A 27,020-nucleotide genomic window follows, 5' to 3' on the forward strand; every position below is an offset into this window, starting at 1 on the left:
AGTGGTTTAGCGCCGCCTTCAGCCCAGGGCACGATCCTGGAGTCCCAGGAACCAGTCCCACATCAGGCTCACTGCTTGGAGTCTGCTTCTCCCTCTGCCTGTGTCTCTGCCTCTCTCTCTCTCTCTCTCATAAATAAATAAAATCTTTAAAAAAAGAAAAGAAAACTTAGCCCAAACTGTGCAATATTAGAGGTCAGAAAGAGGAGGAAGATCCAGCAAAGAAGATTAAGAATGGGTAGGATGAATGCCCAGGAGAATGAGATGTCCTGGAAACCAAATCTTTTTTTTATATATATTTTATTTATTTATTAATGAGAGACACACAGAGAGAGGCAGAGACATAGGCAGAGAGAGGAGCAGGCTCCATGCAGGGAGCCCAATGTGGGACTCGATCCTGGAACTCTGGGATCATGCCCTGGGCATGAAGGCAGGCACTCAATCACTGAGCCACCCAGGCTCCTGAAACCAAATCTTTATAAGGATTTAGGAACCTGGACGCCTGGGTGGCCCAGCAGTTGTGTGCCTCCCTTTGGCCCAGGGCATGATCCCAGAGTCCCAGGATCGAGTCCCACATTGGGTTCCCTGCATGGAGCCTGCTCCTCTCTCTGCCTATGTCTCTGCCTCTCTCTGTGTGTCTCTCATTAATAAATGAATAAAATCTTTGAAAAAAAGAAAGAAAAGGATTTAGGAACCAAGACTTGATCAGAGCCATGTCAAATATTGCAAGATGAAGACTGAGAATGAACCAGATTTGGCAAGATGAGATCGTTGATTTAAAAGCATTTGAGGGATGCCTAACTGGCTCAGAAGGTGGAGCATGCAACTCTTGATCTCAGGATTATAGGTTTAAGCCCCATGTTGGATGTGGAGATTAATTACAAATAAAATCTTTTATAAAAAGAAAACACAAAAAAGCAAAACAAAAGCAGTTAGGGCGGGGGATTTACTTTAGAGAGGGGAAGAGAAAAAGAGATATGAGAAAGAGTAGAAAAGCGATTTTCAGAAAAGTTTTCAAGGGTTTTTGTTATAAAGGAACATATATGAGCCTGTATGAAGAAAAGTCTGAGCTATATAGATCAGTTAGTCATAAATATACAAATAAAAATAAAATCTTATTGTGCACTCACTGTATTTCCAGTACTGTTGTCAGTGCTTTATGTGCATTAATACATTTAGTCCTCACAACGGCCCTAGGATGTAGAAACTTTGAGTATCTCCATTTTTCAGATAACAAAACTGGAGTGTGGAGCTGAGCAGTGGAGGAGGAGCTGGATTTCTGACCTAAGTCATCTCTGCATATGAACAACTTGACCCAATGAGACTACATAGAGTTCACATAGATGACCCTTCAATACCCAAAACATCATTCCTTAACCTCCTCCCTTTCAATGATCTTGGCCTCTATACTACACCAGCCACTTCCTCCCATGGTCATGGCTTATTACAACAGCTGCTCCACCTTCATAATCTCGATTTTCACACACCATTCTCTAACCACTGACTTCTATCTTTCCAGCTTGCTCTCACTAAATTCCAAACTTTAGGCAATCTTATCCCACTTGACTGTCAAGCCACTGATCCTACAATGTTTTCACATGCCCTCACCCCTCCTCCTAGATGACTGCTATTCCCTTTTAATTTATCTTAAACTCAGGCAGCCCGGGTGGCTCAGCGGTTTAGTGCCGCCTTCAGCCCAGGGCCTGATCCTGGGGACCTGGGATCGAGTCCCACGTTGGCTCCCTGAGTGGAGCCTGCTTCTTTCTCTGCCTCTCTCTCTCTATCTCTCATGAATAGATAAATAAAATATTAAAAAAATAATAATTTATCTTGAACTCTATCATTACAACTCTCAAATCCCTTGCCTCTTTCCCACATCATCATCCCTTCCATGGTTAAACTTCAAGCCTGGTAAAATCTAACTTTCTGCCCAAAAGCAGCTGAAAGTAACAAGAGAAAAGTCACAGCCGCCTGTTCTGACTCTTACCCACCTTAAATTTATGGTCACAAACTTCACATGGGAAGTCAATGCTACCAAGTTATCAATTGTTCCTAGTATATTCATACTTTCACTCTCCAACACACTAATTTATATCTTTCTTCTCCTCCCACTTCAAATCTACCCCTCCTTTTTTGCTCTCAGTGAATGACTTTGATACCTATTTATTCAGAAAATAGAAGTAATCCCAAGAGAACTTCCACAAGCTCCCAGTACACAAACTCTAATCAACCTGTCCTCCATCACTCCTGGAACTACAGGTGAAAAGGCCACCCAGAAAAGGCCACCCCTCCACATAAGTTCTAGATTACATTATTCCAAAAAGTCTTTCCTCTCTCTACTGGCATCAATTTTACTTCTCAGCTTAATCCCTCTCATCAACACATAAATATACTGTTCTTTCTTCCTAAAACATAAAATTCCCTTTACCTTACTTCCTCCTACAGTCCCAGTCCCAGTATTTTCTTTCCTTAAAACAAAACAAAACAAAACAAAACAAAAACAGAAAAACAGGCTGTGGGACTCCTGGGTGGCTCAGTGGTTGAGTGTCTGCCTTTGGCTCAGGGTGTGATCCTGGAGTCCTGGGATCGAATCCCACATCTGGCTCCCTGCATGGAGCCTGCTTCTCCCTCTGTCTATGTCTCTGCCTCTCTCTGTGTCTCTCATGAATAAATAAATAAAATCTTTAAAAAAAAAGAGGTAGTTTAATTTTCTTAATCTCTCTCCTCTAATTTATCTCCTCCAATGGAACCTTCGTCCCAACCTACTACTACACCAAAATTCTCAGCAAGGCCACCAGTAACCTCCACATTGCTAAATATGTGTCCATCCTAAGTCTGCATCTCCTGTGACTTGTCATTAGCACACTTGTATTCCATGACATCATACTTCCCTGGCTTCTCTCTTACTTCTCTGGCTCCCCTTCTCAGTCTCCTCTCCTGGATCTTTCTTATCTCTCACTTTCTAACACCAGGGTTCTTGGGACACTTCTTTACCTGGGCATGTGACATTCCAGAATAAAAACTACAAAAAAAAAAAAAAAAAACAAACTACATTTTCCATCTTTCTTTGCAAACTGTGAGGCCATGAGACTACTAGCCAGCACAAAAATATCCTTAAAGTGACAGGGTGTACTACTCTTCATTGCTTTTTTCTTAATTCCTAGAACTCAAATGTGATGGCCAAAAGTTAGAGCATCCACGATGGACTCTGAGGAGAAAATAATATGCTAAGAATAGCAGATAGAAGGATCTAGAGACACAAGCATGATGTATGACCTGGACCAACTTCTTGACCCTCTTTTACACAAAAGAAAATAAACTTCTCTTCTGTTTAAAACTACAGTATTTTAGGTTATGTTACATGCAGCTGAACCAGATTGTGCTCATTCTTTTATAACCTTTGCCCCAGTTGGTGATACTCTCAGCCATCCAGTTAGCCATTGGAGAAAGCCAGAAACCAGCCCTGCTTATTAGCCAATCCCACATCTTATTTCTGCCCAAACACATATGCACATTTGATCAATCATTAGATCCTATTTTATCTCTTATATAATTCTCTATTCAATTTCCTCACCTCCATCCAATTCTACCACTCTGTCTTTATCGGAGAGCCTTATCTCTCTCACTGGAGATAAGTGTCACCACTGTTTATATTGGACTCTCTTTCTCCATGCTTGCCCCGTAGTATGATCCTTGCAAATTATTAATCTGACCATTCCACTTCTCTACTTAAAACCCTTCACATGGGGCACCTGGGTGACACAGTTGTTTAAGTGTATGACTCCCGGTTTTGGCTCAGGTCCTGATCTCAGGGTTCTGAGATCAAGCCCCTAGTTGGGCTCCATGCTCAGCAGGCAGTCTGCTTAAGACTCTTTCTCCCTCTGCTCCTCCCCGTGTGCGCTCTCTCTCTCAAATAAATAAATGAATAAATCTTAAAAAAAAAAAAAAACCACAAGCACAAGCTTTCTGGCACCTACAGAAGAGACTCTATGCTGCTTAATATATTTGGATTACAAAACAATCTGTAATCTGGTCCCTGTCAGCCTCCGCAACAACACTAATTAAAGCCTCATCTGCTTCTGGTTTCTTGTCCTTGTCATCCTTGTTATGGGTCCTGCTCTTTTGCTCTGCCTTTAATTTAAGCTCATCCAGTTCTCTCTCTGCCCCAATGCTAGCTCTTCATCAAACCTACTAACAATTCAACTGTTAACTAATTCTTTTTATCATAAAGTGATAGATCCTACAATCTCTAATCCTTAACAAAATATTTCAAAATCATGTATATATATATATATATATATATATATATATATATATATATATACAAAAGATTAAAATCAAATGGGATTTCTTCCAGGAATACAAGGTTGGTTTAACATTAAAAAATAAGAAATTATAATATACCATGTTAACAGGATAAAGGATCAAAAATACATGATATTCTTGAAAGATAAAGAAAAAGATTTTAACAAAATCCAACACGCATTCATAATTTAAAAAAAAAAAACACAAATTTTGGGGGCACCTGAGTGGCTCAGATCATGATCTCAAGGTCCTGAGCTCAAGCTCCGTATCAGGCTCCAGACTCAGCAGGGCGTATCTTGAGATTCTTCCTCCCCTTGCTCTCCCTCCCTCTCTGTTCCTCTCCTCAGTTGCTCTCTTTCAAATAAATTCATGAGAGACACGGAGAAAGAGAGGCAGAGACACAGGTAGAGGGAGAAGCAGGCTCCATGCAGGAAGCCCGATGTGGGACTCGATCCTGGGACTCTGGGATCACACCCCGAGCCAAAGGCAGATGCTCAACCGCTGAGTCACCCAGGTGTCCCAAATCTTTTAATAAATAAATAAATAAGTATATTTTTAACAATGTAGGGACTTCGTTAAGAGAATATCCTCAACCTGATAAAGAGAATCTACAAAAAGCTCACATCTCACTTCATACTTAATGGCGAAAGATTGATGCCTTCCTCCTAAGACTTAAATGCTGTCCACTCTCATCAATTCTATTTAATATTTTACTGAAGTTCTAGCTAGTGCAATAAAGTAAACAATAATAATAATAATAATAATAATAGCATCCAAATTGGAGAGAAAGGAGTAAAAGTATTTTTATTCACAGATGACTTATAGAAAATTTCAAGGAACTCACACAAAAAAATCTAAAACTAACAAATTACCAACATCTCAAGATACAAGATAAACATTCAAAACCAATGGTATTTCTGCATTCTATTGGTGGACAATCAAAATTAAATTGAGAATGATTCCATTTTCAATAGCACCAGAAAGAATAAAATAATTGGGAAAAAATTAACAAAAGTTCGAGACTTGTTTTCTAAAAAGTTTAAAATATTGCTGAGAGAACTCAAAGGAGAAGTAAATAAATGAAAAGACATTGAGTGTTCATTAATTGATAAAGTTAATATTTTCAAGACAGCAATGCTACTCAATTTGTTCTGTAAATTCAATATAAATCATATCAGAATCTTAGCAGAACTTTTTGTAGAAATTGATTCTTAAATTAATCCTTATGCTAAGTGAAACAATCATCTAAAAGAAAAACAAGTTGATATACTCATACTACCTGATTTCAAAACTAACAATGAAGCAACAGTATCAAGACAGTGTAAGAACTTTTAAGATGTACTTTCCTAGCAACTTTCAAATATGCAACACAATATTATTAACTATTGTCAGCATGTTGTACATTACATCCTCAGGACTTACTTATTTTATTTTATTTATTTATTTTTTATTTATTTGTGATAGTCACAGAGAGAGAGAGAGAGGCAGAGACATAGGCAGAGGGAGAAGCAGGCTCCATGCACTGGGAGCCCGACGTGGGATTCGATCCCGGGTCTCCAGGATCGCGCCCTGGGCCAAAGGCAGGCGCCAAACCACTGCGCCACCCAGGGATCCCAAGGACTTACTTATTTTATAACTAGAGGTTTGTGCCTTTTCACATCCTTCAGTTGATTCCTCCAATTTCTAATACACAACAGTAAATCCTGGAGGAGTTCTACAGAATCCAGATTCAAGTTCAGTAGCAACTGGGGAAACAAATGAAAAGGCAAGAGAAAAGCAGTTATATTCTCAGATTTGGTTACTTTATCTTTCACTGAAATTCTAAAACCATTATGAACTCGGGCATCTGGGTGGCTCAGTCGTTAATGTCTGTCTGGCTTCAGTTCATTCAGGTCATGATCCTGGGATTGAGTCCCAAGTCAGGTTCCCTGCTGAGCAGGGGAGTCTGCTTCTTCCTCTCTGCCCCTGCTCATGCTCTCTTTCTTGCTCATCCCCTCTCTCAAATAAATAAAGAAAAAAAATTAAAAAATTAAAAATTATGAACGTCAACAGTTCTATTAAATTAATTAATTAATTAATTAATTAATTAATTAATTTTTTATTGGAGTTCAATTTGCCAACATATAGCATAACACCCAGTGCTCATCCCACCAAGTTCTATTAAATTCTAAATACCTAGGGCGCCTGGGTAGCTCAGTGGGCTAAGGATCTATCTGCCTTCAGCTCAGGTCATGATCTCAGGGTCCTGGAATTGGAGCATTGGGTTTTCTCTCTCTGCTCCTTCCCCTGCTTGTGTGTGTTCTCTCACTCTCTCAAGTAAATAATATCTTCAAAAAAAATAAAATAAATTCTAAATACATGTAAAGATACACAATAAAATACACAACTATTAAATATATTTGAACTGTACTTGCACGCTGAATTATTCAGTAGAGGCACCTACATATCAGGACTGCTGGTTTTCTCATTTCCTGCTTTCTTCATTCATTTATTCAACAAATATATTTTGAGGATATATCTGGTTCCAGGCACTATGACAAGTACTGGAATTATAATGATGAATTAAATACAGTCCTCTCTACAATTTTATCCTACTTGGGAATTGGTAAATAAACAACGATTTCATGTAATCTGACATGCACCGTCGGGGGTTGGTCTAAAAACAGGATATGTCAGGAGCACAAAGGAGAGGCATTTCTCTCATTTTCACCATTCTGGCAAAGCTGATACCTGAAGGATGAGGGGAAAGTATACAAAACAGTAGAAAGAAACACACACACACACACACTCACACACACGCACAAATAGGTAAAGGACAACATTTGTGGAATTAGAACTAGTGATCTACTTTTACTGGAGATTTTTAGATGGCAGCCATCAGCCATAGTACTTCTTGATAGCTATTTGGACTTTAAAGTAATTGCTTGACTAAATGCTACTAGAAGACAGTGTCTTTCTGGCCTTATAACAAATGTGACAAGTTGATGATGTCTCATATCCTCAGGTAATAGTTTCAGAGTGTAGGCTGACAGTTTCATAGGGGAGACAGAAGGAAAAGGAAAAGTATAACCAAAAATAAAAAGGCACACATAGTGACTTTTTTTTTTTTTAGCTTAAATGCTTTGAAAGATCATGAATAAGGAATAATTATATTTTTCAACACATATTAATGTATTTCATTAGATGTGTATATAACAAAATATTTATAACCCCATGTCTTATTCAGAAATAAAATGGGATGCCATTTACTCCTTACAGTTTATCTTAGAAATCAAAGATATGTAAATTTATTTCCCATATTATCAATATATCTTCTCTTCGAGTCCTACTCCTTCTTAAATAACAGCCAAAAATCATTTAATCGTTTTTTTTCTTTTTTTTTCATTTAATCGTTTTTAAGAGATAACAAATTAGGAATGCTAAATTTTAAAACCATTAGTAGGGCCTAGGAATCAGAAAGTTCCAACATGGGACGCCTGGGTGGCTCAGCAGTTGAGCATCTGGCTCAGGGTGTGATCCTGGATTCCTGGGATCGGGTCCCCCATGGGGCTCCTTGCATGGAGCCTGCTTCTCCTCCCTCTGCTATATTCTTGCCTCTCTTCCTGTGTCTCTCAAATAAATAAATAAAATCTTTAAAAGAAACCCCAACTCTGGCCCTTATTTGACAGTAATAATAAAAATGTTGGTCATAAAAACTTTCTTAAAAAAACAAATCGAGGGACGCCTGAGTGGCTCAGTGGTGGAGCGCCTGCCTTTGGCTCAGGTCTTGATCCCAGGGTCCTGGATCGAGTCCTGCATTGGGCTCCCTGCAGGGAAACTGCTTCTCTCTCTACTTGTGTCTTAACTTCTCTCTGGGCCTCTCGTGAATAAATAAAATCTTAAATAAAAATCAAAACCAGAAGTGAGACGTAAAGTCTGGGTGGAAGGAGAGCAGTTTGTTCACTTCTAGGCCTGAGAGAGAGAGAAATCCTGATAACGGAGTTTGTGGTGGCTGATGGTTTAGAAAGCACAGTTCAGAAAGCATTACTTTATGTCTTCAAAAGTAATAACAAGACTTATTTTTATCAAATTTAAACTAAGTTCATAGCCCTTTGAGCATATTTAGACTTTAAATTCAATTGTACTGTTGACTGGCCTTTGAGAAGGGGTGCTACAGTACAAAGAACATGGACTGCTGAACCAGACTGACCTAGGTCAGAAACCCTGCCATGCCACTTGTCAACTACCAGATGGTGCCAAAATCATTTACTCTCCCCGTGTCAGTTTTCTTATGCATAAAGCAGGAATACTTATTTCTAACACAGGGGTGTGGTAAACTTAAGTGAAGTAAATATCTAATGTGCTTGGTATTGTCAAACCCTCAATAAACTTTTGCCAAGTGAACTAATATTAAACATGTTTGTGATATTTAACGTCGGCTCTTTTGTAGTCCAAAGTCCTTTTTTCTGGTTTCGTTTTTAGAATGAAAGAAATGTATTTCTATTTAATTCTTTTGGGGTGGGGTGCCAAAACCTAGAGTAAATTATTTAAAAAAATATTATTTATTTGAGGGGGGTGGAGAAGGATTGCAGGGAGAGGAGCAGAGGGAGAGGGAGAAGGAGAAGGGGAGATCTATGTGGGCTCCATCCCAGGACCCTGAGATCATGACCAGGGCAGAAACCAAGAGGCATATGCTCAACCAACTGAGCCACCCAGGTGCTCCTAGAATAAAAGATTTTTTTTAAGCAATCCAATAAAAAAAGAATCAGGGGTCCCCTGGGTGGCTCAGTCATTGAGCGTCTGCCTTCCTCTGATCCCTGCTTAGGTCCTGATCCCTGCTTAGCTGGGAGTCTGCTTCTCCCTCTCTGTCTCTGCCCCTCCTCCTGTTCGTGCTCTCTCTCTCAAATAAAATAAATAAAAATCCTTAATAATAAAAAAAAATCAGAAAATACAGGCAATGTATTTTTTTTTTCCCTTCTTACACAACAAATTTATTTTTTCGCAGTTCTGGAGCATGTAAGTCCAACATCAAGCTGCCGGCAGGTTTGGTTTCTTCCGAGGCCACTCTGCTTGGCTTGTAGCTGGACATCTGCAGGTCCTCCCGGCGTGCCTGTGTTCTAATCGCCTTTCCTCCTAAGCACGCTCCTCACAGTGAATTAAGTCCCACGCTAATGACTTCATTTTAACTTAGTTATCTCTTTAACCCTATCCCCAACGGACGTACTGGGAATTGGGACTTCAAGGCATGAATCTTGAGGGGATTAAATTCAGCCCCTCCTTTTGCCCTGCAACCGTTTTAGCAAGGGCCGTGGCTCCCCACCTCCCCACCCCCGCCTTCAAGATGATTCTATTTAGTTTTAGGGGGTAGTAGATTAACCGTTACATTTTATTTTAAATATCTTATTTATTTATTTATTCATGAGAGAGAGAGAGAGAGAGAGAGAGAGGAGCAGAAGCAGGCTCCCTGCAGGGAGCCCGACGTGGGACTCGATCCCCGGTCCCCAGGATCAGGCCCTGGGCTGCAGGCGGCGCCACCCCGCTGCGCCACCCGGGCTGCCCCAACCGCTGTTTTAACGACTCAGAAACGACCGTGCTACGCAAGCCCCCCACGAGCCCTGTCACTCCCCGGGGCCCGTGCAGCCGGGCAGAGGCTTGCCAGGGCGGGCAGGGGAGGACTGCGCGGTCAGCGGGCAAGGGACGCGGGCTGCGGGCGGCCTGCGCACACGGCGAGGCTCAGGCGCATCCCGTGGCCTTCTCACCCGCGCATCTGGGGGTGGCCACGTGCCGCTCGCGTTCCCGAGGAGCCGCGGGCCGGCCGGGGCCCGGAGCTGCAGTTTGTTCCGCGCTCGGGCCGGCCTTGCCCCTCCCGCGCCTCCCGTCCCCGGGCCGAGGCGGGTGGAGATCTGTCGGCGGCCGCTGGCTTCTCTGCCCACATTCCGAGGAGAAAACGTGCCGGTGCCGGGGAGAGGGGCTCGCTCTCGGGGTCCCGAGCGGCACCCCGCAGCCCCCGAGCCCCGAGCCCCCCGCGCGCACTGCCCCGCCCCTCCGCGCACGCGCACGCGCACGCGCACGCGCCGCTGCCGAGCTCCTCCGGCGGAAAAGCCTGCGGGTGCCCGAGGCGGCTGCGTCAGCGCGTCCCGCGGGGAGGGGGCCTCGCCGGGCTCACGTCACTCGTGTGCGACGTCGCGGGCGCCGCACACCATGCTGTCCGCCGGGCGGCGAGGTCCGGCCTTCCTGCGGCTGCGGCGCCTCCGGAGGTGGCTGGGGCGCGGGGCTCCTCCGGCCCTGCGCGGCCTTGGGCAAGAGCCCCTGGAGACAGCGCGGGCGCTGTGCGGCGAACCCTCGGCTGCGCACGAGCCGGACGGGGAGGGACGGCGCGGACCGCCACGGAGGAAGGCTCCCGGCATAGAGTCGCCTCCGAGTCTCGGTCCGCGCGCGCCAGGCCCCGGGATCGGATGTCTCTCCTCCGGGGAAAGCCTCGGGCTGCCGACGCCGCAGGAGGAGCCACCCTCCCGGGAGCGCGAGGACTCGAGCGGGGGCCCAGGCCAGCCCGGCCCCGCCCCCCGGGGGCCCCGGGGGCCCTTGCCGCCCTCTCCGCCCTCTCCGGCCCAGGCCGTGCCCCAGGTGGAAGGGCTCCCGGGCCCCTCTCCCTGCTCCGCAGCTTGCAGAGAGGGGCCCTTTCGCGTCGGGGAGCTCATCTTGGCGGAGACTGGGAAGCGGGAAACACAGTTTAGGAAATTATTTAGGCTGAGTAACGCCGGACACTTAAATAGTAGCTGGGGAGCGGTCCCGTTCAGCGAGATCGTGGGGCGGCTTCCCGGCCAGAGGCTGAGGAGCTCCTCTGGTAAGCACTTCACGCTGAGGAGGCCGGCTTTGGAGGACTACGTATTGCTGATGAAAAGAGGCCCGGCCATAACGTACCCTAAGGTAATGCTACCTTACCTTAGGGAACTAGCTACGGACTGGCTCCGGAGCGGAACTGCAGTTTGAAGCGCATCTCAGAACGTTTAAGGTTCTTACTGCCCTCAGACTTAAAAAACAAACACAGTGCATGGGAGTTTTTACGTATTTTGTGATTGCTGATTTTAGGAGGAAAGAGCCACCTCTCATTTTTAGTTTGGGAGCGTAGATTCTCTCATCTGTAAAGTGAAGACACTGTTGACCTGCTGCATAGAGTTATGTGGAGCAACTAGGCACGTGAGTGCTCCTGTTTGTTCCCCATGACCCTTAAGTTTGCAAATTCAGGACTGGAGGATGTTCAACTCTTTTGGTACCGTTATGGAGATATTATCATCATCGTTTAATAATAAGGCATGTTGCTAGGGGTATATCTTGTCGATGATAGATATGTTACTGTGCTTTAATCTTTAGGGGAAAAATAGAGTTTTGTATTAAAACAGCTAACAACAACAACAAAAAAGCTAACATTAAACACGAAGCATAAGAGAATTCTTTATAATAAATTAACTGCCTAGTTCTTGTTACTACTTTATACTAATTGTCCATTGCTACTGGTTTATTTCACTTCTTAATCATAGTCAAGGTCCTTGAGTAGAGTGTTCCTTTGTAATTGTAACGACTCCTTCTATCCCCGGATGAGGAGTCGTTCATCATTTATTCAGCTAATAACTGCCTATCCTCTATATTCAGGGAAGGTATGGTGATGAGCCACAGTCCTCACTCTTTTTTTTTTTTTTTTTTTAAGATTTTATTTATTTATTCATGAGAGACAGAGAGAGAGAGGCAGAGACACAGGCAGAGGGAGAAGCAGGCTCCGTGCAGGGAGCCCGATGTGGGACTCGATCCCAGGTCTCCAGGATCACGCCCTGGGCTGAAGGCGGCACTAAACCACTGAGCCACCGGGGCTGCCCCCATTCCTCACTCTCTACCTAGATGTTACACCCTAGAGAGGATGACAACACACAAGTAAATGAAAGAATAATTTCAGGTAGTGCTAAGTGCCAGGAAGACAAATAGATTCATAAAGACAAATAGGTTAACAACAACATGCTGGGTGACCTGGGGGAGAATACTTTGTCAGATGGTTAGAGAAGGTGTCATACTACCTTTCATACTGTCATACTACCTTTCATACAAAACCTAATTAAGGAAAAGCCAGCCATGCAAAGATCCAGGAGCCCAGTATTGTCGCACAGGGAAGAGTAGTGCAGATATTTTCCTATTAGGGCCTGAGTGAGGTGAGGGAGAGAGTGGTATGAGATGTGGTTATTCCATGTGCCTTGGGGCCTTGGAATGTTCTAAGTGGGAATCCAATTTATATTTTACGAGGTCCACCTAGGAACCAAGAAAACCTTTTTGGAGACATTAGACCAATGGGGTATCATAAACTCTTGACGGAAACTTTATCTTTTCTGACTGTTCAGTCTAACCACAAAAAAATTTTTTTTTTTGTAATTTCATCTTGCTTCCCCACATCTTTTTCCTCCCACTAGACAAAACTGTAAGAGAATAGTTATATTTTATAAAGTTATAAAGATAAATCTTTAGTGCACTTTCTGCCTTTCCATTTGTCACAGATAAAAGTCCTAGTGCTCCATCTTAAGGAGGAATTTAAATACTGGATATGCTAACTGTTCATTTCTTTTTTCATTTCCCAAATGGTGGCTGCAGGAAATTTGACTTCAACCTTTACAACTTTGAAGTGCTTTTTAAGGTACCTCAATTGATTTGAAAGCTGGTCTCCGTGTTAGAATTACATAGTTTGTCTTAACAGTAAAAGTGGGTCTGTGGGATAATTTTATTTTATTTGTTTTTTTGTGGGAGTGATTTTAAATAAACTTCCTAACAGTTACTTGTGAAGAGTTGATATTTCACATTGGTCAGTATCAAGCACTTTTAGGTTTGGAGTAGAAATATAAAATGGAAAACACTCCCCCAATTTTTATTTTTTAGTTTTTTAAAAGGTTTTATTTATTTTAAGAGAGAGAGAGCAGGGGGCAGAGGACTCTGTGCTGAGTGTGGAGCCTGACTTGGGGCTTGATCTCATGGCTTGATCTCACGATCCTGAGATCATGCCCTGGGCTGAAACCAAGAGTCAGATGCTTAACCAACAGCCACTCAGGTGCTCCCACTCTCCAATTTTTAAATTAATCTTTTCTGCTGATGTCCATGATTGTAGCACTTATAGAAGAACAACTGGGGAGTAGAAATTGTTGCAATTTAATGAACCCTAAAGTGCAGCCCACTTATCGAAACTTAGGGTGAGGATTAGATTTATATTAGTGTATTAATCTGGAAAGAGATTGGAATTCATGTTGAGAAAAAAATGTAAGTTTAAAAGGGTTGTTCTTTCATGAGATTCTAAAATGTGCAGAAAACTCAATAGTAGAATGATAGTCATAACTTTGGAGGACTCTCCCCATAGCTTTAAATCCCTTTTGGGAAGAGGCAGGGAAATGAATTAAGTGCTAATGTCCCACTCAAGTTTTGAACTGAAATTGCTAGGATGTATATAGTGAAATCCAATCTAGAAAACTCATCCCCTTGAGACCATCTAACATAAATGGCAGGAAGCAAAAGCTAAAGCATGCTAAAGTTTTTTATTTCGTGGTAGTAAGATTCTTTATCTTATGTGAATAATTCAAGAAAATAGAACTGCCTTCTGCAGGACATTTCAGTGATATGACTACTGAAGCTGCTTCCACTTCTGTATGAAGTTGTACTCCTCCCTGCTCTACCCTCAGGTGCCTGGCATGTAGGAGAGTATGTATGTGTGCAAGACTCAGTATTTGTGAATGAAACTTTTGGACTAATACAGCTTAAAAGTTGTGTGTCTGTGCATCATCCGGTCCAAGCCTTAGTCCTGCATTTCAGAAATACATTTTGGTTTCTAATTAGACAACTGTACCTGTTAAAATTCTTGTGCAATGAAACTTATATTTAATATAGAAGTTTCCGTGACTTGAAAGGGTTCTAGAAACCCTCCTCTTGAAGAATTTTCACAACAGCTTTTCCCAAAGAAGGAAAAGCTAGTAAAAACTTCCTAGATGTGCTGCTTATTTCTTAGCAGCTTTGAAAGGTTGGTTGCGGAGTGTTGAAATAAATCCTAATGTTAAAAATTCTCTGTATCACATCGTGGTCTTTTTGCGTTCGACATCTGTTCTTCTTCTGACTTGCCCACTTAATTCCTGGCTTTGTGACTTTGGGGAAATTACTTAACCTCTTTGATTTGTCTATATAATGGGAGTGATGATACTTTTCTTATATTATTATCCTGATTAAACAAGACTATGAAAGCAATTTGCATATTTAACCCTGGCACATACATGATAAAGTTTCAATAAATAGCCCTTATTACTATCATCCATGATATTCCTGTTAACAATTCTTTAATTATAGCATTTGTGAAATAGGTCCTCCTATATATTACTGGTATCCTAATCCTAAATAAGAAGTTCGTTTCCTTTCATGCAGAGATTATGTAATAACTTCCTAACTGGTCTTCCACTGGCCTCTAATTTTTCTCTTCTCTAGTATATCCTGCATTTCCCTGTCAGATTAATCTTCATAAAATGCCATTTATTACCTTTGTGACATGCTCCAGTTACTGACCAGGTCAAGTTCAAATGCTTTAGCCTGGCATTCAGTTTTCTCCTTTTCTCTTCTTCTGAGATGGGCAGACTGTGCTTATTGTACCTCTTTTAACACTGTTCAGGCCTTCTGCTGATATCTCTATTCTCTGAACTATTGCCACTTATTGTCTATAATTTTGGTATTTTGCTGTAGTGCTGCTTTGCTAATTGATTCTTGAATCTCTTATTTCACCAAGTAAAAGATCAACTCTTGGTAGGGCAGGCCAGATTTTAATCCTTTTTTTTTCACTCGTTTCTTCTCCGACTCCAATGTAGTGTTTGATAAGAGTCTGTACTTAGTACATATTTATTGGTCACTGAGTCACTCATACTCTCTTTCAATTATAGGATGTGAGTATGATACTGTTGATGATGGATATCCACCCAGGTGATACTGTTTTGGAAGCTGGCTCAGGCTCTGGTGGAATGAGCTTATTTTTATCCAAAGCAGGTAAGAGATTGGGAGAAATGAGCTGAATTTAGATGGGCAAAGAAAACACTCATAACAACAGAAAGTTAAGTGGATAAAGATGTTTTAGAAAATATTTACATAACTTTGTAATAGCATTCTCCTTGAAATCAAATGCAAGCAACTATTTATCCACCTTGTACGTTTATTCTAGTCATTCTCTCTATTCATCTCCATTTTCGGTGCTTTCTCTTGCTCCCTCCAGGTTTTTTAAAGCTGCTTCTTCTTCTTCTTTTTTTTTTTTAAGCTAAACTTATTTGGACCTAACACAGCTATAGTTCACAGATCATAAGTATTTAGAACTCAGAGAATTTTTAACATAGTGACCATACTCAAGTAGTTATCACCCAGATCAAGACAGGGAATATTGTTGCTTTACAGAAACCTCCTCATTCTCCTTAGTCATAATCCTCCCCAAAGATAACCACTATTTTGCCTTTTATCATCATTGATTAGTTTTGCCTGCTTTGAGCATTGTATAAAAGGAACATACAGTATGTACTCTTTTGAATGTGGCTCCTTTCATTCAAAAATCTGTTTGTGAGAGTCAGCTATTGCATATAACAGTAGTTCTTTCATTTTAGTGGCTGTGTAGTTACTCCATTTTGTAAACAAATCACAGCTTATCCATTCTGTTAATGGGCATTTGAGTTGAATATTATAACAGTGCTGCTCTGAACATTCTTATATTTGTTTTTTGGTGCATATGTGTGCATATTTTTGTTAATAATAATTCCAGATGAATATTCAGTATGAGAGAAATAGAAGGTAGAGGGTGGTCAGCTGCTGGGAAAGAATCATATACTATTAAGGGCAAAGAATGATAGTTGGTGTTTATAAATAATCATAATATAGAACTATTAAAGCTAGATCATATAGAGTCTTCCTTTCTTTAAGAAAGTCTCAAAATTGTCAGTTGGTAAAAGTCTTGCTTGATTGAGGGTAGCACCTAACCAAAAATCAAGAGATGAACAGTAAACATAAATATCTGTTCATGTTCCCATCACTTGATTTCTGGTTACTTTTAATTTATTATTGCTCTCTTCCTTTGCCTACTTAATTCCTGTATGTGTTAAGGTTGCTTTGGCTGCTCTGGCTGCCTGTGAAATTGTCCTTCCTCAGCTAATGATAGACTGCTGAATAGTGACTGCACTCTCTTTGGGTACATTTTTTTTCTTTTTGGATCATATTGTTCTTTATTAGTGCATTATTTCTTAAATAATCAGCTTTGCTAGAGCTGTTGTATGTGTATATGGGTAGATTTTATAAAGAATACAAATAGAAGTATACCGAACTGAACTTAAACCTTTTGTTCTTTCACCTAATGCCATCACATACAAACATAATCCAGTTTATGCTAGGTCAGAAATTCATTCTGGCCTCCTCAAATCTTTTTTTTTTTTTTTTTTCTTTTCTGTACATAGTTAAAGGCAGTCATTTCTTCACAATCAATGACTGAATCCTAAATACATTTAAGAGTGAATTTATAAAAATTTGTGTGAGCAGAGGAGTGCCCATATTTCTAATATCTGTAGTATCAGTGGTGTCATGGCATGAATAGTCCCAAACTATGAGTGATCAAGAAATTATTGCTATTTACCTTTGGGATGGATTTTTTTTCTCCATAATTTTCTTTTCCAATTATTTAGCTTATGCTATTGTTAACATTAATTTCTCTGCCTTGAGAACATGGTGAATTGCAGCTGGAGTTATATTTCAAAAGACATCCTAGAATTTAAACTTTTCATGAGTAAATAATAGATTTATTGATCTAGAACAGCTCCCAAATGATATCAAATCACCTCAAATAGAGGTGGCTGGAGAATTAATTGCCTTTAACTAAAATGCAAGTAGTCTTTTTTTTTTTTTTCTTTTTTTAAAGATTTTATTTATTTATTCATGAGAGACACACAGAGAGAGAAGCAGAGACACAGGCAGAGGGAGAAGCAGGCTCCACACAGGGAGCCTGACATGGGACTCGATCCCAGGTCTCCGGGATCATGCCCTGGGCTGAAGGTGGCACTAAACCACTGAGCCATCAGGGCTGCCCTGTAAGTAGTCTTCTGTAGAAACTGCACTATTACTATGCTAAACAGTTTTTCTTTAGGCATATACAAAAATGCAAATATCTTTTAAATATATGAAATGACTAACTTCATCTGTAACAAAAGAAATGTAAATTACAACTAAATGATAAACTATTTTCAGTTTTTAGATTGACAGAGATAAAAAGTTTGAAAACTCTTTGTTGGAGAAAGTATGGAGAAATAGGTGCTTTACTACCTTGTTGGTAGAGTGTAAATTGGTATTATTCTTTGGGAGGAGAATTTGGTAATAATTTTCAAAATAAAAAATTCACATACCTCTTGAACTGGTAATTTCATTTTAAAGACTTTGTCTTTTCATTGATAAAAAGGTTTAGGCAACATAATTTTCATTGCAATATTGTTTAAGACTAAAAACAAGCTAAATGTTCATCCGTAGGTGACTGGTTAAATAAACTATGACATAGCCATACAATGGAACATAATAGTTTTTTTTTTTTTTAATTTTTATTTATTTATGATAGTAACAGAGGGAGAGAGAGAGGCAGAGACACAGGCAGAGGGAGAAGCAGGCTCCATGCACCGAGAGCCTGACATGGGATTCGATCCGGGGTCTCCAGGATCGCGCCCTGGGCCAAAGGCAGGCGCCAAACCGCAGCGCCACCCAGGGATCCCACATAATAGCTCTTAAAAAGAACATAGTAGATCATTAATCACTGAAGTAACATTAGTAAGTATAAGGAAAGTGTATGGGATAGTATATATAACACATGTATGTTTTAAAGTATGTTAAAAATAGGGAGAGACACTTTGCACACTTATATAGGCACCAACTATCTTGTGAAGGGTAAATAACTGGTGATATGGTTGCCTCTGAAGAGGAAGATTGATTAAGGATCTGGGATGGGATAGTTTTGTAACCCTGAAGTATTTGAATTATTTTTTCACATCAGTGTAATACCTTTGTATTATAGTTTTTTACATTCTTTTACTTTTGTGAAATGAATCAATAAAATATCATAAATTCTTTTAATTAAGTTGGAGCACAAGGACGAGTCATAAGCTTTGAAATACGAAAAGACCACCATGAATTGGCTAAGAAGAATTATAAAAATTGGTGTGATTCATGGAAAATGAGTCATGTAGAAGAGTGGCCAGACAATGTGAATTTTATTCATAAGGATATTTCAGGAGCAACTGAAGATGTAAAATCTTTAATATTTGATGCGGTAAGTTTTCTAAAGTGGGTCCTATGGTATTATCTAATACTGACTACATAGAAAACAAGGATTGCACTTCTTTTGTATGGAAAAGGCTCTTCCTTCATTATTTGCCCTGTTTCTATTTGTAGAAGTAGGGAGGAATATTTTCCTTTAATATTATGGTAGAATTTAGAGCAGAGAGACATACTGAATCAGGTGCCAAAGCTGTTACTAAGTCTGGAGTAATGACCAGATAGTAAGAGGAATAGTTGAACATCATGAACCTCACCATTTCTAGGATAAAGGAATAATAATTTAGGAGCAGCATTGGGAGCATATTGATTGATCCCAGAGCCTGACCTCACGTTGTGAGATTTGGGGGAATAAATGGCCCTCATTTGTGAGGGAACCAGGCCACAGGCATCTTAAGACAGTTAACATGAAGATGTCGATGAGTGTTCATTTAAAATATTGAGGTTAGAGGCATTTACTATGAACATAGCTTCAGAAAGTGGAGTAGATGGATTTGTGAGGTGCAGGAATGGTGAAAGATTGAGCTGGGGAGAAGCAGCAGAGAAATATGAAGATAAAAGGATAGATGATGAAGGGATATTTTAGGCTGTGACCAATGATGGTAGAGATGTGGGACATGGAGGTATTAGTTGGCTTCAGAGTTTCAGAATTCTAGTGTAAGTTACCTTATCCTTGATGATTTCATTATCATTTCATAGCTTGGCACCAGAGACTGAGGTCTAGGTTGTCTTTGCTTTTTTTAATTGGCTGTTTGGAAAGTTGAATTACTTTAGGACATTTATGAGGGAAACTAGTTGAAAAATGAAGAAAGAGGAGACTTTTTTAAAATCAGGACTGGTTCCCATCTCTAATATTAAAGTCTGTAGTTTTGGTGACACAGATTCCTGGACACAAAGACCACAGTTCTTTTTCCTTATCCTTGTTTGGCTTGCATATTACAGCTCAGTAAGGGCCAGAAGAAAAGAAATTTTTCTACATAGGCCATCCATAAGACTGTTAGAATGTTACAGATACCTGAGAGGTTAATTGATCATCTGAAATTTGCTTGATGATCATGAAGGACAAAAGAGGATTTTAATGATATTGTTGGAGCTTTGTAGAAACCTGCTGAATCATCCCTGATCTAAAAGAAAGAATGTGGGCAGCCCCTGGGGGGGGGGGGGGGGGGGGTGCCTCAGCGGTTTAGCGCCACCTTCAGCCCAGGGCGTGATCCTGGAGACCCAGGATTGAGTCCTGTGTTGGGCTCCCTTGTATGGAGCCTGCTTCTCCCTCTGCCTGTGTGGCTGCCTCTCTCTCTCTCTGTGTGTGTCTCGTGAATAAATAAATAAAATCTTTAAAACAATTAAAAGAATGTTCCTTACTAGATTTATTTGGGTGAACTCTCTTGAGTAATAGTGCCAAATAGTTACACATGGTTCTCAGTATGAGAAAACATAGGAGGATCCATACCCCTGCAATCCAAAATGATGGTGAACATAAAAGGTATTAAACCACAAAGGAGAACAAAAGGAGAAAAAAATGGCTAATAAAATATTTTTAACAAATTTTTAAAAGCCTAACCATCAGAAGATGAATGGACACGTGGAATACTAAAAATAGTATTATTTAACATAGTGAAATAAATGTACTGTATTTATATCAGTAAATCTCAAAGACATGGTGCTTAGTGGAAAAAAGCATTATAAAAGAGTATGTATGGAATGGCCATATATATCTAAAATTTAAAACTATGCAAAACAGTACCATGGTACTGTTTATAGCTATAGACATATGTCATAAAAGTATAAATTATTTGGGAACATTACCAACTTCAGGACAGTGATTATCTGAGGAGAGAAAGGGAGAGGGGAAGAGGGAACTAAGTTTTGTGGTCCATTCAGCCTGGTTCCCATAATAGCCAAGAAGATCTTGGATAAGTTACTTAAACTTTCTGTGCCCAGGCCCCTCACATATTAAACAGGAATGATGATAATATTTCATAGAGGTGTTGAGGATTAAATAAGATATTTCATATAAAGTGCATAGAACAGTACCTGGTATATAGTAAGCATTAAAGAAATATTAGCTATGATTTTCATCATTATTTCCTTCCTTCTCTCTACCTGTTTAAATTCTGTTTTCTCTTTAAAGTTTAGATCAAAGGTCATGATCTCTTTCATGAAATGTACCCTACTCATCTACCTGCTGGATTATCATCTATCTCTGAATTATTGAACTACTGTTTCTAATTCAATAAACATTTATTAAAGACCTGCCATGTGCCATGTACTATGCTAAGACGAAAGTGAATTTATACATTTAGCATTCTAGAAGATAGACATGTAAACAATTACTGGAAAGACTCAGAAGCATGGAACACCATGGCTGTAGAAATTGGGTATCATGAGATGAAGCTGTAAATGCAGTCTTAATCGTCTAGATAATGAAGGATATTTGTATGTATATTAAGCTAGGGCATAGAGACATTCATTATCTTACAGATAATGGGAACTGTTGATGAGTTCCTAAGTAGAGGAGCAGAATGTTTTAGATTCCTGTTTTAGATTCTTAGCAGATTCCTATTTTAAAGTAATTTTTTTTTAATTCCACTATCGTTAACATACCACAATTCATTTCAGGTATACAATGTAGTGATTCAGCAATTCCAAATGTTACTCAGTACTCCTCAAGATAAGTATATTCTTCCATTTTAGAGTAATTCTGGTGGAAGAATGAGGCTGAGTCTATGTAGAAAGCTATTGTAATGTTACAACAGGTTACAACAGGTTACAATGTTACAACAATGAGGTTCTGATCTAAGGCATTAACAGCCCGATGAATTTGAGAAATGCCAAATAGATAAGGTTTCTGGGGCTGGATAATTTTCCAGACAGAAACATCAAAACCCCAATGATTCTCAAAAGAGAATTTGAGGTAAAGAAAATGATGACCCCAACAAGTGAGGTTTGAGTGACTGGATGAACGGAAATGTTGAGAATATTCAAGAGGATTGGCAGGTTTCTTGGTTTTCTGATTTGTGGTCCTTATCAATAACATAGGCAAACTCTGTAGTTACAGCCAAAGAAGCCCATTTATGTTTATCATGTTAACCCTTTGATTCAGTCATTGAGATCTTTCCTTGAGATCTGATAAACATTTTAAACTCCTGTCCAAACCTGAATTCTTGATTATTTCTGCTAAGCCTGCCCCTCCCATAGTCTTTACCATTTCCCTCATTCTTTCAGTGGCTTAGGCTAAAAACACTGGATTCATCCTGACTCCTCTTTCTCTTTATCCTACAACCAATCCTAATTCTAATTGGTTCTACCTTTTCAAAATATATACTTATCACATCCAGTGCTATTTGCTATACCAGGTCACCATCATCCTTCCTCGCCTTCTCTCAGTCTTTTCTTTGTTTACATCTAAAAATTAAGTCAGAATGTACTTAATGCCACTGAATTGTACACTCAGAATTCATCTCTTATTACAATTTTCCCCCTTTTGTCTCCACTGCAGCGACAGTGGCCTTCTCAGACTCACCAAGTATCCTACAACCTCAGAGTATTTGTATTTGCTGTTCTGTCCATCTGGAGTATACTTCCCCCCTAAATTTCCACAGGGTAAGCTTAATCATCATCTTCAGGTCTTTTCACTGACTACCCTATGTATAATAAAATAGCACTTCCTTCCATTAGTTTCTATCCCTCATATTCTGTTTTATAATTCTATACTTGATGTCACTTATCCTCCGGTGACTTACATACTTCTTGGATTTTTGTTTAATGGTTGTCCCTTCATTAGAATATATGTTCCCTTGAAACAAAATGGAATGAAAGCTCCTGTTACATCCTTACTACTTAGCAAAATGCTTGGCACATGGAAGGTGCTCAGTAAATATTTGGTGAATGGATTAATAATTAATGATTACCCATTAATACTATTTTTAAAAACATAATGGAATAATTTCTAATTTAGTAATATGTTGATGTGCCAACTACTCTTAGCTTTTCAGAGTTATCCATCAATAAAAGCAACTTTATTTTCTATTTTGGGCATATTTGTTTTTGTTTTAAATGAATTAAAAAAATTTCACATACTCATTGTATTCATTTGACATCTTTGTGAATACACAGCCTGTATTCTGCAATTGGATGAAGAATAAAGAACTAAAGGTCAGGATTCTTGCATTTTAGAATCTCTCAAATTAATAACTTTCCTTTTGAACATAAAAATACATATTTGAAAAAATTTGAATTTCTGTTGCCAAAAGCTGAACTCTATCATTAAAATTTTATATATATGTATGCATTTGTGTATATTAGATGTAGCTGTAGAAAGATTCCTGTAGTGTTGATATTGCCAAGTGCACGACAAACCATTATGATTTTCCTGTAGTCAAGTACTGTGACATTTTGTATAATAATAAATACATCTTTTTGAGAGAGCAAAATGATGGTTAATAGTATTAGAGTTTAAAAATGAGAACTTTAACTGGGTAATTGCTTTCTAAAAGTTTTATAATAGTAAGAAAGAAGACCTGTGCTTTGTTTAAACAAAACTCTGCCTGATTTGCTTCCCCCTGACAGGTAGTTTTGGACATGTTGAATCCTCAAGTTGCTTTGCCTGTTTTATACCCAAATCTTAAACAGGGCGGTGTGTGTGCTGTATATCTAGCAAAGTGAGTAATGTGGCTATTTTTCTTTGTAATGTGATTTTAAACATACTTTTATTTTGACTTAAGGACTTGGCTACAGTGTTCATTTTATAATCGAATTAGGTGTATATGTCAATTTGTAAAACTTAAGAACCAATATATATCACAACAAATTTATATTGCTGTTTAAACCACTCTTTACCTGAATGATAAGATGGACGTTTCTTCTGACAGTTTAGAAGAAAAGTTTTAAAAGTATAATTTGAACAGTAATGTAAAATCTGCATTTTTTTACTTAGTATTCTATGAAATTGCATATTATGTGCTCGAACTTGCATGTGTATTTTCCCCCCTTGGTTTAACTATAGCATTTAAATTTGGGTTAAGAGGGCAGCCCTGGTGGCTCAGCAGTTTAGCATTGCCTTCAGCCCAGGGTGTGATCCTGGAGACCCGGGATCGAGTCCCACGTTGGGCTCCTGGCATGGAGCCTGTTTCTCCCTCTGCCTGTGTCTCTGCCTCTCTCTCTCTCTCTCTCTCTGTGTATCTCATGAATAAATAAATAAAATCTTTAAATAAATAAATAAATAAATTTGGGTTGAGAGGTATAGTGAACTTAAGTATCAAGTTATTATTTTAGTAGAAATTTAGAGTACTTTTTTTCACTTTTTCTAAAAGCATCACACAGGTTATTGAACTGTTAGATGGAATTCGCATCTGTGAACTTGCTCTCTCATGTGAAAAGATAAGTGAAGTCATTGTCAGAGATTGGTTGGTTTGCCTTGCAAAACAGAAAAATGGAATTTTAGCTCAAAAAGTAGAACCTAAAATCAACACAGATTTACAATTACATTCTCAAAAGAAAATTAGAATTGAAGGTGAGATGTTTCAAGAGGATGACCATGGTGAGTTTCAATTTTATTTCATATGTGTTTGCAATAATAAATGGAGAATAGCTTCGTGAGTGTATTGAACAATAATTATAAAACTATTTCTCAGGGATTTGTTCTCTTAGAGATATTGAAATATGGTATTTCTTCTGTGAAATTAAAATCTCTAAAGGACAGAATAATGACTTTTTTTGCCTTTTATGTAAAAGTTTGATACCTTTGAAGAATTGAGCTTTGTATGATATTCATATTTTGCTTGTATCAAAGCAGTTGGCTTATGCAATACTTTAAATATATTACAGGATATTTTAAATTTAGGTCAGTGATTATTACTGAAGGGAAAGAATTTAATAGGACTTGATATGCAAATAGCTAATATTCTAAAAAGCAACTGGAATTCCTCAGAGAACTAAATTTAGGTCCTTGTTGTATGTACTCATTATTTAGGATATGAACAAGTTTTCAAATATCCATTAATTGATGATATATGGGCTTATCCATTTAGTTATAAAACCATATATGTTTATCATTTAATCCTTGACAAATTGTTTCTGTAAGATAACTGGCAGAGTAGTTTCAAAACAAATGCTGAAAAAATGAGTTCTGAGAGAAAACCATAAAAGGGCAGTAATTTGTATTTTAACAGTTTTGTCAACAAAATATAAAATATTTTATGTAGCTTATAATATATATTTTGTTCTACAACAGAAGAATCGCATTCTGATTTTCCATATGGATCATCTCCTTATATTGCTAGACCTATACACTGGCAAACTGGTCATACAGGTGAGTGATGTTTTCAGGCCATAGTAAGTGATGTTTTTTTCTGGTTATTGTAATAACTTTACCTTTTTCTTTCCTTAAATTAGCTTTTCTTGTCAAGCTGAGGAAGTTTAAACCACAACCTGAGTAGTACCTCAGATGACAGCAACTGATTGGAAGATGAAAAAATATCAAAACAGAACTTTATATTGTGAATCACTACTTCCATAGATTGGAATTGTTAGCTTTTACTATGATTTGTATAACTTTTACGTATAATTTTGAAAAATAATAAAAGCTAAAGTAAGATGTGTAACATTTCAAAACTGTTTAAATGTCTCATTTTGACACTTGTCTTGTAGTTATTTTGACATGTTGTAGTTAATGATTCCAAATTGGTTTAGTTGAGCCATCTCACTCTTCACTTCCTGTAAACCACTCCATAGATTTGTCTTTCTTCATAAAATTAGTTTTCTTTTCTTTGTTTGATTGATGGTCATTGGCTACCAAAATAAAAAATGATTTTAAGACAAATTTTATATATCTGTTTATTTTAAGTACATATTTTAATGGCTTGTATGTATTTTAAGAAGTAAAGTAATCTGGATTATAGTAAATAATACGAAGAAAACTGATAATGATATAACCATCTTAAAAATTACAACAAAAGGTGTAATTCTTGAATCTCTTTTATCCTTCTCAAAATCATTTTAACTAATTTGAAAGAATATCAGAATTAGAGGTTTATTCATAGGCACCAATTACTTAGCATCTACCCTACATTGTTTTAAGAACTTATTATAATGTTTTTTCATTTAATATGTATACCTCATGTTTAAGGTTATCCATATTTTACAGATAAACAAAAACTTAAGAGTAGTTATTGTTTAAATAGATGTTTTATAGGTTTTAAAGGGTTATACCTGGGAGAATAAATGCTGCTATTCCTGAGTTTCTCTCTTAGGCTAGAGCTATTTAAAATAATATATATATTCTAAATAACACTTTACATATTTTTCAGTATGTGGAAACTTTTAACATAAAATCTCTGCTTTTTTATACTATCATCTAAAAAGAAAGTCTAATTAGACATTGAGTCATAACACAAATAGAAAACTAAAATTGTTATGAATGCTCCAAAGAAGGACAGAGTACTATAATCCAGGGTTTTACTTTGGTTAAGTAATTACCTATGCAAGTGACAATTGAGCTGTGATCTGAGTGCTAAGTAGAAGTTGATTATATGAGGGAAAATGAGAACAAAAAAGGCCAGTGATGCTGGGGTTGAGTGAAAGACTGGAAAAATAGGTAGGGGTCAGGCCATGCAGGACCTTATAGACCTCTTAAGGAGTTTGTCTATCCTAAGTAAAATAGGGTCTCACTAAAGGATTTAGTGAAGTGAGGGGTAACATGTCCAGATCTGTGTTTTGAAAAAAAAAAAAAAAATCACTCTGGTTGCATTTTTAGGAACTGATGGAATCACAAGCAGAGTAGTCTTCTGGTGTCCTTTTTCTTTATGGTAACTATCTGAACACTCTTATAGTAATAATGGTTTTATTTTTCATAACATTGCCAGATATATAGAAGCTCTGAAGTATATTTTTAAGTTCTGTCCAGAACTACTTCTCTTTCTTCTGCTGTTCTATTTAACCAATAGTAAAATACTGTCCTTCATGTATTGTTTTGAATGCAAGCTCTAATTGTATTACTTGGAAAAAGAGCTGGTTTAAGAGCAAAGAAAAGTTGTACCTCCTACTCCTGTTTCTTTCTTTTTTTTTTTTTTTAAGTAGGCACCATGCTAGGCATGGAGCCAAATATGAGTCCTGAATTCAGGACCCTGAGATCAATAACCTGAGCTGAGACTGAGTCAGACACTTAACTGACTGAGCCACCCAGGTGCCTCATTCTATTCCTATTTCATGTAGAAATTTAGTTTCTGTTCAGTCCACTGTCAATAGATGTTGAATTGAACAAAACTTGTTTAACAGTGTCCCTTCTAATATTAAGCTGAAATGAAAACCAAACTACATAAGCAAGTAAGCATTTATTTATATAGTTAAAGTCCAGCTTAAGCCTTTCTCCATGTCTCCACTGACCATTAAGCATATTTACA

The 27,020-nt window shown here is 38.6% G+C and overlaps 2 protein-coding genes across 5 annotated transcripts in view; one reads left to right on the forward strand and one right to left on the reverse strand.

Annotated features, from left to right (window-relative positions):
• Positions 1-5,599: 5,599 nt before the first annotated feature.
• TRMT61B (tRNA methyltransferase 61B) lies at positions 5,600-25,441 on the forward strand. Its single transcript, XM_072768939.1, has 9 exons — positions 5,600-5,623; positions 9,922-11,208; positions 15,222-15,324; positions 22,121-22,224; positions 22,738-22,776; positions 23,191-23,282; positions 23,934-24,160; positions 24,854-24,931; positions 25,015-25,441. Exons 1-9 carry the CDS (start codon positions 5,600-5,602, stop codon positions 25,056-25,058), a joined length of 1,998 nt encoding a protein of 665 aa, XP_072625040.1. The 3' UTR covers positions 25,059-25,441.
• Positions 24,747-27,020, reverse strand: part of SPDYA (speedy/RINGO cell cycle regulator family member A) — a 34,739-nt gene continuing 32,465 nt past the window's right edge. For all 4 annotated transcript variants that reach the window (XM_072771349.1, XM_072771350.1, XM_072771351.1 and 1 more), the window contains exon 7: positions 24,747-25,410. In XM_072771349.1, the coding sequence (XP_072627450.1) occupies positions 25,322-25,410 (89 nt within the window). In that variant the 3' untranslated portion in view covers positions 24,747-25,321. The remainder of the gene's footprint in view (positions 25,411-27,020) is intronic.

The sequence above is a fragment of the Canis lupus genome, chromosome 12 (genome assembly GCF_048164855.1).
Source record: "Canis lupus baileyi chromosome 12, mCanLup2.hap1, whole genome shotgun sequence".
NCBI lineage: Eukaryota > Metazoa > Chordata > Mammalia > Carnivora > Canidae > Canis > Canis lupus.

What these genes read in the sequence shown, in the direction of transcription:
- TRMT61B (XM_072768939.1), top strand. Translation starts at nt 5,600, where the DNA reads ATGAAGCAACAGTATCAAGACAGT. An exon ending in TGAAGAATAAAGAACTAAAG is followed by an intron (nt 22,777 to 23,190) that starts GTCAGGATTCTT and finishes TCCCCCTGACAG; the next exon opens with GTAGTTTTGGACATGTTGAA. An exon ending in CTGGCAAACTGGTCATACAG is followed by an intron (nt 24,932 to 25,014) that starts GTGAGTGATGTT and finishes TCCTTAAATTAG; the next exon opens with CTTTTCTTGTCAAGCTGAGG.